Source organism: Hirundo rustica, chromosome 13, assembly GCF_015227805.2.
Source record: "Hirundo rustica isolate bHirRus1 chromosome 13, bHirRus1.pri.v3, whole genome shotgun sequence".
Taxonomy (NCBI): domain Eukaryota; kingdom Metazoa; phylum Chordata; class Aves; order Passeriformes; family Hirundinidae; genus Hirundo; species Hirundo rustica.
In genome coordinates this window covers 19,569,772-19,585,739 of record NC_053462.1, presented here as the reverse complement: position 1 = coordinate 19,585,739, position 15,968 = coordinate 19,569,772, and the positions used below count along the sequence as shown (strand labels likewise).

Sequence of the window (15,968 nt, the reverse complement as noted above, 5' to 3'; positions counted from 1 at the left end):
GAAAGCAGGACTGGACACGGGTTCTTGGACCATAAAAAACTTTACAGCACCTTGGAAGGGAATGAAGCACAAATGAAGTCATGGCTTGTGTTTCACATACAAATCACACTCAGGAATTTCCCCTCTTGGACTGAGCGCTGCTCTGGATGCACCTGGAGCTCCGCAGCTCGGCTCTGCCCAGGGCAGGGAGGATTGCCCTTCAAGGTTTTTGGGCATCCCCCACAGCCTGAAGAGTAAAAGGGGAAGGAATTCCTACCCAAACGCTCCTGCCCTCCTCCAGAGCCCAAGCAGCCAGCAAACCCTCCCCGGGACAAGGCAGGATTGTTCTCACACTGCTCCGGGAGCAGTGCCTGGGAGTACATTGGATATTCTAGTTAAAAATCAGCTAACCTCAAGAGAGGAGAACCTAGATCAGCAGGGGAAAAAAGGGATGCAGCCTGTAAGGCCACAGAAAAACACCTTAACCAAGCATTACACACTGCTACACACAGAGAAATGCAGGGACTGAGCACCTGGCTGCCCACCAGGGAGGGGATGTGCCACCCACTGCCACTGCCAGGACAGCTTCCCTCTGCTGCCCCAATGCTGGGAGCGAGCTGGGGCTCTCCAAACCCCAGAGGGACACAGCAATGGCTGTGGCAGAGAGAGCCAGCAACGGGGAGCTGGGGCACAGAGCCCTGCACAGCCCCAGCTGAAGGTGAAACTTTATTCCAACGCCCTGCCTCCACTTCTTAAATTAATTCTGGCTTCAGTGTGTAAACGTTTTAATGAAAATTACAGGAATGGGTTGCCGGCTTCAAGTCCCTTAAAGGAAAACAAAACAAAACAAAACAAACCCAAACCCAAAAATCCCTACCCCAAAGGGTGGGCAGAGCCGGTGGAATGCTGGATGCTCACCTCAGAGATATAAAAATAATAATAAAAGTCAAGGTCTGTGCTGGCCAGCCAACACCTGTGAGAGGCTGCAAATGTCAAATGATAGCACCATAAGCATTTCTGAGAGCTCTTCCCCGAAATATTGCTGCTTTCAGCTCCCCTTCCCCCTTTGCTTCCCCGCGGGTCTCCGGGGCAGAGCGGCCCCGGCGGGTCCCGGAAGGTCGGTGGGAGCAGCGGGACCCCACCGATGGTTTGAGCACCGTTGGAGAGCAGCACGGACCGGAGAGCCCGGGGCGTGCGGCACGGAGCGGGCCCTGGGGACGGCGCCGTCACCTCCGGGAGAGGCGCAGGTGGCCGGGCGCTGCCGGCAGCCCGCGCCGGCCGCAGCTCCGGCAGCACTGCACCCGCACCGTGGGCAGGTGGCACCTGCCCAGCAGCCGCAGCGTCTGGCAGAAGGCGAAGGTCAGGCGGTCGCGCTCGCAGGGGACGCCTGGAGGGGACACAGGAGGACAGCGGGGTGTCAGCGTCGTCGGGCGTGCGATGTGAGAACGTCCCCGCGCCTGGCACGGGTGGAACGCGTCGCCCTGGGTTTTTCTGAGTTTTTTTAAAGCCTTTTGATTGTTCATAAGATGGAGTCAGACCTTTTAGCTACTGTAGAATATTAGGAGCAGTTTTTGCCTTTTCTCACAGATGTAACATAAACGAATCCTTTGTTTTTCATTCTCTGTCCTTTGTTTGCACATTTCTAACCTGAAAACAATTGTAACTGACAGCTGCTCTGGCCATTTGGCTGAGGGGTGAAAACTCCAGAAGCCAATCTACATCAGACCCACAAATGTGTAAAGAGTAAGAAATAAACAGGCAGAGGGGCTCTGGGCCTTGGCCCTCTCGGAGGAACACCTCTGCCCCGCAAAATCTCTCGTCTCCGTGTGATTGCTTTGCGTATCCCGATCACAGGCACGACCTGAGCTGAAGGTCCCAAACCAACCCAAACCATTCCCGGGGTTCTGGCTCCGGCTGGGCAAACACGGCCCCTCTGCACTGGGGCACCTGTGCCACGTCCCACCCACAGCAGAAACCACACCGGGAGCTCCGAGCATCCTCCCGGGGCAGCGACACTCCCGGGGAGCAGGGGACAAACCCCCCGTGCTGCCACCTCCCGCCGGTCCCCAGCGCCCCCGGTGCCAGGAGAGCGGCGCCAAGGCCACGATTCCTTTTTCTTTGAATTGCTTTGGTTATTTTGAGAACCTGCATCATCTGGTTCGCTTCCTGCAGGTGTCCTGCAGCCCTCAAAGCAACTCCGGTGCTGCGCCGAGGACGGGCTTTGTTTTGGGAACGGCTGCTCCAGCAGCACAGACCCACCACCAAATGCTCATGGTTTATATGAAAACAGAGCTGGTTTGTTTGAATTTTCCGTTTCCTCCTCCTCCATCTCCGAGCAAGGCTCGGCTCCCTGAGCCTGCAGCTCCTCACCCAGTGCTGCGAGACTCGTTTAAATCACATCAACTCAAAATCTGACTCCGTTTTACCTCCTGTACCAGGAACTCAAACAAATGGCAGCTTTTCCCTGGAGAAGGGCAGAGCTGATCCACTCCGGGGCCAGGCCCCCCGTTGCCTCCCCCCGGGCACCCTCCACCAGCACCACGCAGAGCAGGGACAGAAATGGGGCAGGGAAAGTGGGATTTTCTCTTTCTCAGGAGGGAAAACACCGTGACCGAGCCCGGGGAGCTCTGGCTGACCACTGCCCCTGGCCCTGTCCCCTCTGGGAACAACGGCAGTGCCGGGGGAACGGCTGCTGCCCCCATTCCCATGGGATGAGCGGCAGATGAGGGCAGAGACTTTTCCCCCAGTCTGGGATTTCGGTCACAGCCCCCTCCCCCAGCCCAGCGGTGAGGAGGAACCACACTGCTCCAAAATTTATTTTCTGTTTCAGCTGAGGTATTTCCTCCCTGCTCTCTGTGCCCGGCCAGAGCGTCCCTGTGCTCCCAAAAAGCGATTTATCACTGGCCCCAACAGTGCCGACAGAGCGGGATGGATGCTGCGGATGCCAGCCCCACATCACGCTCCAGGCTCGCTCCAGCCCCTGCTGGGGTGAGACACCGTGGGTTTTCCCTGCTGGGGGAGCAGAGCGGATGAGAAATCTCTGCAGAGCCCAGCCAGGGCCGGGCCAGCAGCGCCCTGGCTGGATGTGACACCGTGGGCGCATCCCGTGAGAGCACCAGAGCCACTGGGAAAAGGGAAGTGCTCGCCGGTGCTCCGCTCCACGGGGCTGCCAGGATAAAATTCCCTTGGGAGCATCCCTGTGGCTCCACAGGGCACCCCCCGAACCCCCAGGGACACTGGAGCACAGGAACGCGGGTACTGCCCTGTGCTGCAGGACAGGGAGGGCTCAGCAGGGCTCCTGAGACGCCTCGGGGTGTCCCAGGAGAGTGGGAACGAGGCTGGATGCCCACGGATGGATGGGGATGGATCTGGGCACTGCTGGGGCATGCTCTGCCCTGCCCAGCCCCTCGGTGTTTGCAGCGCTCGCAGCTTCCTAGAGAGTCATTCATGGATCACAGCCGAGCTGCCTCCTGCCGTCCTTGGAAGGAGCTGGGCAGGGTCACGCTGGGAGGCTGCTGTCCGGGCTCGGAGCCACGGCTGAGCTCTCTCCTGACCCCTTCCCAGCACCCTGGGCAGCAATGAGCCCACCCTGCCGGGGGCTGCCGCTCTCTGAACCTCCTCAGCCACAGAGGATGGGGATACCACGGAAAACAGCAGGGATGGGCTTGGGGCCGGGGGAGAAGAGCCACCACCCTTGGCTGGAGGCTCCGCTGACCTCGCAGGAGCCCAGGGGTCCAGAGCCAGATGATCTCACAGATCAGAAACTATCCGGACTGGAAGGGACCCAGAGGGACCATCCCGGAGGGTGCTGGCCCTGCACAGCCCCTGACCCCACCCCACGGCCGGGAGCGATTTCCCGCCGCTCCCTGAGCCCAGGGAAGTCAATGGGAGCCGCGCAGGGGCTGAGTTCCCACCGCTCCCCAGATCCCGCTGCACTCTCAGGGTGGATCTGCGCGGGGTCAGGCTCAGGTCTGAAAATCTTGGCCGAGCTTGCGATTCCTCCCCGGAATTTGGTCTTGGGCAAGGGAAGCTGCAATAAGCACTTCATTTGTCAGCTCTTCGGAGAGGGACGCGCAGAACCCACCCAATCCTCATTTAATCCTTTTACTGCTGTTTCTTTCTATTAACAATATTTTTTATATAATCCTTGCACTTCATTTGGAAACACGTTCCGTAAGTCCACGCCAATTTTTAGGCTAAAGAAACAGCTTAGAGCAGGGCTTTAAAAATCCAGGCTAAGTCAGCACATTAGAGACTGAAAACCCCCACTTTTTTGGGGGGGCTGTTTTTTTAGGTCGGTGTGGAAGTCGCTTTAAATTTCATTTAAGCTTCTGCCAGCCAGGCCTAAGCTTTTACTTTTATTCCTGGGAAAAATAAACTTCCTGGAACACGTTTTGTGAAAACAAGGAAAGGTTGAGCCGGGAGCTGAGCTAGCAAATCCAGGGAATTAGGCTGCTGACCTCTGGCCCTCGGGATGCTCTCGGAGCCAGGGGTGAATTTAACGAGTTAATTATCCCAGGGTCCTGCTCTGGGGCTGAGGGGCCTCCCTGTGGTCTCTGGTCAGTGGGATGGGATCATTGGGATGGGATCATTGGGATGGGATCATTGGGATGGGATGGGATCATTGGGATGGGATCATTGGGATGGGATGGGATCATTGGGATGGGATCACTGGGATGGGATGGGATGGGATCATTGGGATGGGATGGATGCACGGGATGCACAGGATGCATGGGATGCATCCCCAGCTGCCAGCCTGGCACTCACATGGCCACAGCTGGGAAAACTGGGAAAAAACCACAAACCCCACAGCTCTCAGCTGTTAGCCCTGCTGCAGGCAACATCTTTCTCCTACATTTTATCCAAACAGGGAGTCCTTTCTGGAGCATCCCTTTCCCCGCTGGCTCCTGTTGTTAATTAGCAGTTAATTAATTGCTCTCCATGCCTCACTCAGCAGCACCTCCTGGCCTCACCACTTGGATAGGGCCTTACACGCTCAAACGACGGAGAAAATTGGGATTTGCTGCAATTATTTCCCACACGGATCCCTTGTGGACGAACTCTGCGACTCGCAGGACCGTGAACAATAATTCCATTTCCCCGCTCGGAGCAAGCAGGGGCACCAACCACGTTTAATTGCCAATTAATCCTGCGGAAACGCAGCCAGCCCTGGCTAACGAGCCGGCGAAGGGGAGCAGTGCGGAGTGAGGGGTGTCTGGGCTGTGAGCAGAGCCCCGTTCCTCGGTCCCCCGGGTGCTCCCACAGCCCCCAGCAGCGTCCCCGGGGCTGGGCTGGGCTCCATCCCCACTGCTGTGTCCCTCCACACGCTCTTGTCCTTGGGCCAGGGAAGTTTTTACCTCATCCCTCTGGAATTCCCAGCTCAGACACCTGTGCAACAGCCGAGTTCGCTGCTGGAGCCGAGAAGCGGCCCCAGCACCTGCCTGGGGCAGCTTTGGGGAGCTCAGACCGCCCCGGGATGGGATCCAGGAGCGGATCCATGCCACGGCACGGCCACGAGGAGCGGCCGGGGCTGCCCCGGGGTGTGCTGGGCAGGGATGTGCCACCGTGCCACACGCAGCACGGGCAGCAGCCTGCAGTGCCCTGCAGTGCCCGGCTCCACGCAGCCCTGCTCCCTCCTCCAGCACACAGCGATTCCCACTGCGCTGCTCTGAGCTGCTGAGCTGCTGCTGAGCTGCTGCAAGAACTGCTGCATGAGCTGCTGCATGAGCTGCTGCCTGAGCTGCTGCATGAGCTGCTGCATGAGCTGCTGCATGAGCTGCTGCCTGAGCTGCTGCCTGAGCTGCTGCAAGAACTGCTGCAGCCTCCTCCAGTCCCTCATGCAGACCTGGGGCTCAGCTCCTTTCCAAGACACCCTAAACAATTCCCAGATAAGTGTCCCAGCCTCTGGAGCATCCCAGGGAGGCACTGGGGTGCCCACGGCCCTGAAGCTCCCAGAGCCACCTAAGGACACCCTCACAGCTGGCTGCAGCTGCAAGACAACAGCCACGCTCAGAAATAACCTTGGTGAAATCTCCAATTAATTTATAACCTGGCAGCGGCTCAGCTCTCTGCTTCTAATTAATCCCGACCTCCTTTAATTGAGGAGCCGATGGCTGCGAGATGCTTCTCTGTGCCTCATCTGCTCCCTCTCTGCTCAAAACCCATCTGATCCCGGCTGGAACATTTAAACCCTGCCCTGCTGGGGTCACTGGCAGTGTCCAGTGAGGACACGACCGCTCACAGACCCGGCCCTGCCTCTGCTGCTACCGGAGCCCCTCGTGCCACAGGAGGGAGAGAAGAAACACGTCACAGAAACACGCATCGCTCCAGCCCGAACCCTCCTCGTGCAGTAAGGACCCCTTAAGGCACAGGAAAGGGCTGGAATTGCATTTATGTCTTTCTGGGAGCCTTCGCCTGTGCATTTACACATCTGGGATTTCCTGCCATGTGAAAGTTTTGTTCCCCCTCATGCTTTGGCTGGAAACGTTTTGTATTTCCAAGAGGCGTTTCCTGCCCTGGGCTGCAGCCAGAGCATTTATGTCATTTCTGATCCAGGATTTTACCATTTATTTGTGTGCTTCCTACACATCTCAGTGGTTATTCTGGTCCAGCCTTGGCTCCGCAGCTCTCATCACCAAGCCTGGCACGGAAATTTTCCCCTGACCAAAACAGCCGGAACCACACATCGTGACTTGAGCAGGGCTGACTCATCATTTCCTAAAGGCCGGAGTGCCCCACGGCCCTGCAAACGCTCCAAAAAGGAGCAAATTCACGGCTAAAAACATCCTGGTGGCCAACGGTGCCCGAGTCCCAGTTAACCAAAGGCAGCGCTCCTGCCTGCCCTGGAATAGCTGCCAGGAGGAACTCGCTGGGCACGGGATAAACACAGAGAGCTGGGTGTCCCAGGCCGCAGAGGGGACCTCAGCCATGGATCCAGCTCCTCCACCCCAGGCACCAGCTCCTGCTGCCCCCCTGCCCCATCTCTCAGCCCTCCCTTCGTCCAGCAAACCTCCTGGAGGTCCAGCAATGCTTTCTGGGCAGCCAAAGAGCTTTTTCTTCTGCACAGACACATTAAAAAGATGAAGCTGATATCAGTGACATCTAACCCCTCATTATACTGCTGCTCTGCAGGTGCTGTTAACCCTTGCAGTGCCCAGGCTCCCAGGGAGCTGCCTGGTGCTCGGGATGGATCGCTGCGAGCGGAGGAGGGAGAGGAAGCCGAGCCAGTGCCCGTGGTGTGGCCAAGCACGGTGGCTGCAGCCGGGGCAGGTAAATGACAAGCGGGTTAAAACGGGGCTGGCTCCCTGGAGCACCTGCTCACACACACCTGAATACGCCGGAGAAATGCTCTTTACTCTGTTTCCTGACGCTGGGCCCAGCTTGTTTCACAAGTCTTGTCTCCTGGGACTTCACCGCCCAACAGCTTCCTGAGAGCTCCATCGGCGGCTGTTCCCTCTGCCCTCCTTTTCCTGAATGCCCCCTGGCTGGGTCCCTTCGCCCCAGAGCCCACCCCAGGGCTCCCTCGGCTGTCCCTGAGCCGGGTGACGCTGCTGACCCCAACCAGCACTTCCCGGCCCGCATCCGTGCCAGCAAAACCCTGCCTGGCCCCCGGAGGGACGGATGCTGCGGACATTGATAGACGGTTACAACATTCCCACCTAATTACCAATTAGCCAAGTCAGCCTTGCACAACCCGGGCGGGAAGCGCTGGCTCCACCTCCCCGCACGCTTCCCGCACCGCTTCCCGGAGCGGCTCCGCTCACCCGGCTCGGGGCTGTCGCAGTCCTGCGGGTTGCACTTCTGGGTGCTGTCCGGCCAGGGCTCGTGGTCACACAGGCTGCTGTCCTCCTCGGCCACGCCCGTCCTGGTGTCCATGCACTTCACCTGGCGCCGCTGGATGCCCCCTCCGCAGGGAGCCGAGCACTGCGGGGCCGGGGGTCAGCCTGGGGACAGCCCAGTGCCACCCCGGCCCGAGGGCTGGCACCCCACTCCCTGCAGGGGACAGCCTGGGGACAGCCCAGTGCCACCCCGGCCCGAGGGCTGGCACCCCACTCCCTGCAGGGGACAGCCTGGGACAGCCCAGTGCCACCCCGGCCCGAGGGCTGGCACCCCACTCCCTGCAGGGGTCAGCCCCAGTGTCACCCCATTCTATGCAGGGGACAGTCCCGGTGCCACCCCATTCCCTGCAGGGGACAGCCCCGGTGCCACCCCATTCCCTGCAGGGGACAGCCCCGGTGCCACCCCATTCCATGCAGGGGACAGCCCCGGTGTCACCCCGTTCCCTGCAGGGGACAGCCCCGGTGCCACCCCATTCTATGCAGGGACAGCCCCGGTGCCACCCCATTCTATGCAGGGACAGCCCCAGTGTCACCCCATTCCCTGCAGGGACAGTCCCAGTGTCACCCCATTCCCTGCAGGGACAGCCCCAGTGCCACCCCACTCCCTGCAGGGGTCAGCCCCGGTGCCACCCCGTTCCCTGCAGGGGACAGTCCCAGTGTCACCCCATTCCCTGCAGGGACAGCCCCGGTGCCACCCCATTCCCTGCAGGGACAGCCCCAGTGTCACCCCGTTCCCTGCAGGGACAGCCCCGGTGTCACCCCGTTCCCTGCAGAGGATAGCCCCAGTGTCACCCCGTTCCCTGCAGGGACAGCCCCAGTGGCACCCCGTTCCCGCGGGCCCCCGTGCAGCGCAGCAGCCCCGCTCACCTGGCCCCAGGATCCCACCACCCAGGTGGTGCAGGGCTGGCTGTTGCAGGGCCGGGTGCTGTTGGGCCTCGATGTCTCCTCGCAGCGCCCCGGCTCCGGGCACGTCACCAGGCGCGCCTGCTCCCCGCCACCGCAGGGCTCCGAGCACTGCGGGACACACCGGGCACGGCGTCAGGGCTCAGGGCTGCAGCGCCTCGGCCCCACAGAGAGCTGGGAACGCTCGCCTGGAGAGGAGAAGGCTCCAGGGAGAGCTCAGAGCCCTTTCCGGTGCCTAAAGGAGCTCCGGGAGAGCTGGAGAGGGGCTGGGGACAAGGGCTGGAGGGACAGGACACAGGGAATGGCTCCCAGTGCCAGAGGGCAGGGATGGATGGGATTTGGGCAGGAATTGTTCACTGGGAGGGTGGTGAGGAGCTGGGATGGAATTCCCAGAGCAGCTGTGTCTGCCCCATCCCTGGAAGTGTCCTGGGCCAGGCTGGACAGGGCTTGGAGCCGCCTGGGACAGTGCAAGGTGTTCTTGCCTGTGGTGATGCCTTCAGTTTTGGATTTTGTGTATTTCGGGTTCTGCGCTGCCCAGGGGCACAGCTCTGAGCTCACACTCGGTGTCACTCAGCTCTCTGCACACAGCAGGGACACAGAACAAATCCTTCTGCTGATGGACAACTTTCAGCCCAAAAGCACAAACAAGGGTGGCTGGAGGGAGGAACGGGAAGGACGGGACCTCACAGCCTGGGGATGGAATGGGACAATTAAACCCCAAGGTGCAAATGGACCAAAACTTATAAAAATGTAAGGCCTCGTTATTGGTTGTCCATTTTGTGACTGTTTTGGGTCCATTTTGAGACCATTTTGGGTCCATTTTATGCCCATTTTGAGACCATTCTGGGTCCATTTTGTGACCATTCTGGGTCCATTTTGAGACCATTTTGGGTCCATTTTGTGACCATTCTGGGTCCATTTTGAGACCATTTTGAGACCATTTTGGGTCCATTTTGGGTCCATTTTGGCTCCACCCTGTCCCACCCAAGGCGAATCCTGGAGGACCTTTCAAGAAAGAGGCCTCCCATTCATTCTCCAGCTCCGTCCGGTCCCTGTCTCAGGTGGCCCTTCCCACGGCAGCGGCGGCGGCTGTGAGGAGCCCGTACCTCTCTCCAGGAGGACGTGTACCAGGCCAGGCAGGGCGCGGCGCGGCACGGCAGCTGCGCCGGCGGCTGCGCCAGCCCGGCCCGGCAGTGGAACGGCCGCAGCAGCCGCTGGTCTCTGGTGTCCACGCAGTGAACGTCCCGAACCTTGGTGCCCCCGCCGCAGCTCCTGGAGCACTGCAGGGGACACAGCGGGAAGGGCAGCGCGGCCGGAGCCCTGCGGGGACGGGAGCCGACCCCAGGGACGTGCTCTGCCCTGACGCTGCGGCGCTTTTCCCCTCGCGCTGCAGGCCAGGCTGGAGCCCGTGAGCGAGGTGAGCGAGGTGAGCTAGCGCGTGCAGCTCATCTGCCACCACCGCCCCCGCGAAGCCAGCTGTAACAAGAACAACCTCTGTGCCTTCAAGGGCTGAGCGTCCCAACCAAGGAGCAGCCGCCGCCCAGGGCGAGGTTCCCCGCCACCAAACCTGCCCAATTCGCCCACCCCGACTGCGAACGTCCCTTGGCAGCGCGGGGCGGCCAGAACCTTGTCCAGAGACTGACAAATCATAGAACCCCCGGACGGTTTGGGGTGGACCTCAGAGACCCCCCGGTTCCAAGGCCCTGCCACGGGAGGACACCGCTGACCAGGCCGTCCAGCCCCACCCAGCCCGGCCTTTCACCGCGTCGCTTCGTTCAGCTTTTGCAAATCCCTGACTTCCTTTACCGGCCCAAGCGCAGGGAAAACGACAGCGCTGCGGGCTGAGCGGTCCAAACCCCGCTGCAAGCCGAAACCTTCACCCGCGTGAGCCACGGCGCAGGAGCTGCCCCCGAGGGCGGCCGCGGCCCCGCGGGGTTCGGGGGCCCCGTGCCCCCCCTTACCTTGCTCCAGCTGCCCACACGCCAGGACGAGCAGGGTCTGAGGGAGCAGCGGCGGGCAGGGACCGGCCTGTCTGCCACGGCGCAGCCGCCGCCGCCGCTGCTGCAGCGCACCGGCCTCCACACCGCGCCCACGCCGCACGTGGCCGAGCACTGCAACACAGGGAGCTGCTGCGGCGCCGCAACACGGGGAGATGCTGCGGTGCTGCAACACAGGGAGATGCTGCGGTGCTGCAACACAGGGAGCTGCTGCGGCACTGCAACACGGGGAGATGCTGCGGTGCTGCAACACAGGGAGATGCTGCGGTGCTGCAACACAGGGAGCTGCTGCGGCGCCGCAACACGGGGAGATGCTGCGGTGCTGCAACACGGGGAGCTGCTGCGGCACTGCAACACAGGGAGCTGCTGCGGCGCCGCAACACGGGGAGATGCTGCGGTGCTGCAACACGGGGAGCTGCTGCGGCGCCGCAACACGGGGAGCTGCTGCGGTGCTGCAACATGGGGAGCTGCTGCGGTGCTGCAATGGGGGGAGCTGCTGCGGCGCCGCAACACGGGGAGCTGCTGCGGCGCCGCAACACGGGGAGATGCTGCGGTGCTGCAACGGGGGGAGCTGCTGCGGTGCTGCAATGGGGGGAGCTGCTGCGGCGCCGCAACACGGGGAGCTGCTGCGGTGCTGCAACACGGGGAGCTGCTGCGGTGCTGCAACACGGGGAGATGCTGCGGTGCTGCAACACGGGGAGATGCTGCGGCACCGCAACACAGGGAGCTGCTACAGTGCCACAAAATGGGGAGCCGCTGCAGCGCTGCAACACGGGGAGCTGCTGCGGTGCTGCAATGGGGGGAGCTGCTGCGGCGCCGCAACACGGAGATATGCTGCGGTGCTGCAACACAGGGAGCTGCTGCAGCGCCGCAACACGGGGAGCTGCTGCAGTGCTGCAACACGGGGATATGCTGCGGTGCTGCAACACGGGGAGCTGCTGCAGCTCTGGAACACAGGGAGCTGCTGACCCAGCAGAAAGGGCCCTGGGCACTCAGCTCCTGCCCCTTCACGGGCACTGGGAGGTGCTGGGGGAATGGGGGCTGCAGGCAGTGTGGGGACAGGAGCTTTCCCCTCTCAGGAAGCCCAGGGAAGGAGGAGGAGGAGGAGGAGGAGGAGGAACACGCTCCTCCACAGCCCACTGCAGTTGTCCCTGCTCAGGAGGGTTCTCTTGGGAGCATCCTCATCCCATCTGGGAAAAGGGGCAGCACCCTGGGGCTGGGGCTGCCTTTAGCTCTCGCTTATCAGTTGTTTATTAATTAGCACTAATGACCCCAGGCACTGACTGCTGCCCAGAGCAACGTCCCTGAGCCAGGCAGGACAGGGACAGGTCCCACATCCCTGCTGGCCATGTCACCCCTTCAGCGGGGCTCACCACCACCTACCTCGCTCCAGTTCCCGACCTCCCAGCTGGGCTTGGCAGCGGCTGCTGAGCTGGTCGATGGTGGAAGCAGAGCCTCCTCCTCCTCCTCCTCCTCTTCCAGCCCCTTCTCCCAGAGCACGGGGGGCAAAGGGGTGGGCTGGGACAACTCGTGCCCCCCAGCACTGGAGACAGATGTCCCTGGGGGCGTCCATGGTGTCTCTGGGGGTGTCCATGGTGAGGGTTCCCTCAGAGGTGTCCCTGGGGGTATCCATGGTGTCCCTGGGGGTGTCCCTGCGGGTGTCCATGGTGTCTCAGGGGGTTTCCATGGTGAGGGCTCTCTCAGTGATGTCTCTGGGGGTGTTCCTGGGGGTTTCCATGGTGAGGGCTGCCTCGGTGGTGTCCCTGGGGGTGTCCATGGTGTCTCTGGGGGTGTCCACGGGGGTGTCCATGGTGAGGGCTCCCTCGGTGGTGTCTCTGGGGGTATCCATGGTGTCTCGGGGGGTTTCCATGGTGAGGGCTCTCTCAGTGATGTCCCTGGGGGTGTCCATGGTGTCTCTGGGGGTGTCCTTGGGAATTTCCATGGTGAGGGCTGCCTCGGTGGTGTCCCTGGGGGTGTCCATGGTGTCTCTGGGGGTGTCCACGGGGGTGTCCATGGTGAGGGCTCCCTCGGTGGTGCCTCTAGGGGCGTCCATGGTGTCTCTGGGGGTGTCCATGGTGAGGGCTCTCTCAGTGATGTCCCTGGGGGTATCCATGGTGTCCCTGGGGGTGTCCATGGTGTCCCTGGGGGTGTCCATGGTGTCCCTGGGGGTACCCACGGGGGTGTCCATGGTGAGGGCTCCCTCGGCGCAGTGACTCTGAGAGGGGTCCCACGGGCGCTCAGCTGGGTGCGGGGCGATGCCGGATCCGGGTGCTGGGTCACCCCCTCTGTCCCCCATTCCCGGGGGGACCCTGCTGTGTGGGCAGGTGTGCCGTGAGCCGGGGCAGTGCCCACGGCTGGGCCCGGGGCATCCTGCAGCATGGGGGTGACCCGGGGGGCCGGCGTGGGCAGGGCGGGGGACAGGGACACCGCAGGGGCTGCCGTGGCCACCCAGGGGGGCGAGCCGGGGGCTCTGGGGGCGTGCAGCTCTGGCCGGTGCCCTCCCCATCCCACGGGAGCCCCCTCAGCACCCGCAGGAGGGGGGCTCACGGCAGGCTGGGGGCTGCCAGCGCTCCCTGCCGCCTCCCAGCCCGGGACCTGCGGGGTGGGCAAGGCGAGATCTGCCCTCTCCATCCCCCGGGACTGCCCTCCGGCCTGCGTGCCCAGCACCCCCTCTGCCGCTCCCGCCCGCCCGTGCCGCCCCGTGGGCTGCGGGGCTGCGCCGTTGCTGTCACCGCCGATGGCCAGAGCCGTGTCCCTGGAGTCCTGGTGGCCTGTCCCTGCAGAGCTGGCCGTGCCGTGTCCCTCTGTGCCCACACGGCCCCGTGCTCCCGGCCCAGGGGACGCCGTGGGCAGCGGGTGGGGACCCCAGGGAGCGGGGCCATCCTGCCCAAGGCTGGTTCTGGTGGGCACAGCTCTGCGGGGCTCATCCCAGGGCTGCTGGCCGTGGCTCACGGAGCTCTGGGTGGGCAGGCGGTGCCCAGAGCGGGGCACGAGCGCTGCTTCCTCCTCCTCCTCCTCCTCCTCACCCAACAAGCCAGGGGTGGTGGATCTGGGGGTGGCAGATCCCACATCCTCGGGGAGCACGCTCAGGAGGTCCCTCGTGGCTGCATCCCCGCGCTCTGTGTCTCGCCCCTCCGCAGGAGCAGAAGCGTTTTCCTGCTGGGTGCCCGGGCGCTCCTCGCCGTCCCCTCCCAGCTGGCGGGGGAGCAGGGCCTCGGTGGGCAGCTCCCGGGGCCCCTCCGTGCCACCAGCGCCCGGCTCCTCGCCTTTGGGCTCCTTCTCCGTGAAGGGGTAGTAAGAGAGATCCTCGTGGAAGTTGATGAAGTTATAATCGTAGTAAAAATCGTCCACAAAGACGTTTCCCTTCCTGGCCGAGAAGTCCTCCTCGGCGATGACGTTGACGTCGTTGGACTCCGGGACGTTTGGGACTAAGGGGCTGAATTCAGGAATGTGGTTGCTGGGGATGTAATGGATCTCATCGAACACCTCCCTGCTGGAGGAGCCGCTGCCAGACCAGTCCGTGTCCCAGCCCTGGTGGCAGGGCGGCAGGGAGCAGGGCCTGGCGGCGCCGGGTCTCTGGGCAGGGTCGCACGCGGCCCCGGTGCTGTTGCTGCAGAGCACAGGGCGCCGCTGGGTCCCGTTCCCACAGGTCACGGAGCACTGGGAAGGGAAGAGAGAAGGGACAGGGCTGTGGGACGAGGCCGGAGTGCTGCCCTGCCCTCCCTCCGTGAGGGCTCCGCTGTCCCCTGTGTCGCTGTGCCAGCTCTCAGCACCCACCCAGGGCCCTGGCCGGCTCCTGTGCCAGTCCCGGCCCTGCTGGGGTTCTGTTCACGCTGGGAAAGCAGAGCATCGCTGCCCAAATCGCCCTCTGGGGCTGGAGCCCGGCCCCGAGCAGGGCTGGGGCTGCGGGGACTTTGCTCAGGGTGATCCCTGCCCTGCACTCCAGCCAGAAGGAGTTTTCCCGGGAGATGGGCGCTGGGAAGGGCAGGGGTGAGATGATCTAATAGGTCTTTCCTGTGGCCTCGTGCCACGAATTGCATCTCTTCTCCTAGAAGAGCGCTCTCTGAAGCGGGGAACAACAACACGGGTGTTGTCCGAGTAGGGAAAAGGCAAAGGTCAGGGAGGAGCTTTGCTGGGGACACACCACCCCCCATAAAGGGCTCTTTGAGATGGCTCAGCACAAAAGAAACAGAGAGGCTGGGAAGGAGAACAGCAGCGCTTTCTGCCGCGTTTGGGGCCGGGAGCAACCTGGGCTTGTGAAAGGCGTCCCTGCCCACGGCAGGGCAGCGGAACCGGGTGAGCTTTGAGAGCCCTTCCACCCCAGAGCATTCCAGGATTCCCTGGTAACCCCACCTGGCACTTCCAGGAGCTGGAATCAAACGTTGCCACCCGGCAACGCCCCTGAGAGGGCTGCAAGGAGCTGCTCCTCCCGCCGGGAGGGCACTGCCAAGCCAGGGAGAACAGATCAAACTTCCCAGCTCCATCCAGGAGATAACTCCAGGCACCACGGGGGGGCAAGGAGGGAGGTTATTTACCGGGGCTGGGTTATCAGGGGAGCCCTCGGGACGCAGATAAGGAGTGAGGGCTGCCAGGAGCACACCGAGCTTGGCGGAGGGCTCAGCTGGCACGGCGGGATGTGCTGCTGCCAGGACACAGCCACCCCGCTCGGGAGCTGAAGAGCAGCAGCCCGGCCCTCTGACCACATCTGCCTCTCTGGAAAGCCCTTACAGCTGGATGCACTGTGCTCAGGGGTGCTGCTGAGGGGCTGGGTCCCAGCTGTGGCCACCTAAACCCCAGAGAGCCCCTCTGGCCCCTGCGGCAGTGCCAGGTGGGCACACGGGGACACAGCTGCCCCACCCTGCTGGCACTGCTGACAGAAGGAGCACGGTCCTGGGGAGCTTCCAAGCCCCTCCAGTTCCCCTAATGATGGCGGTGGAAATGGAGGAGAAAGAGGTCCCTGACTTTAAATTAAAGGACAGGAAAATCGCAGAACCTCAAAATCCCAAGCACATTTCTCCCGGGCTCACAGATCCATCGGTGCCAGCACGGCAGAGGACGGCTCTGAGGGCTGGGGCTGGCCCTGCCCAGCACCGACCCACCAACAATTCCCCACCAGTAATTTCCCCGTTAAACCACTGCTTCCATCTTTCTCAGCCCTTAATTGTGGCTTTCGTGGGCCCCTAGAAAAACATTTCCAACTCGCTCTCATCTAGCCTTCAAATTCTCCGTTCACATTTGATTCCGTTTGTTC

At 62.3% G+C, this 15,968-nt stretch overlaps 1 protein-coding gene across 1 annotated transcript in view; it reads right to left on the bottom strand.

The window, feature by feature from the left end:
• Positions 1-1,205: 1,205 nt before the first annotated feature.
• ADAMTS7 (ADAM metallopeptidase with thrombospondin type 1 motif 7) overlaps positions 1,206-15,968 on the bottom strand; it is a 36,579-nt gene continuing 21,816 nt past the window's right edge. The window contains exons 19-24 of the mRNA XM_040077067.2: positions 12,101-14,377; positions 10,682-10,831; positions 9,827-10,000; positions 8,685-8,831; positions 7,743-7,902; positions 1,206-1,366 (exon numbers count right to left, since the gene is read on the bottom strand). Of these exons, the coding sequence (XP_039933001.1) occupies positions 1,206-1,366; positions 7,743-7,902; positions 8,685-8,831; positions 9,827-10,000; positions 10,682-10,831; positions 12,101-14,377 (3,069 nt within the window). The remainder of the gene's footprint in view (positions 1,367-7,742; positions 7,903-8,684; positions 8,832-9,826; positions 10,001-10,681; positions 10,832-12,100; positions 14,378-15,968) is intronic.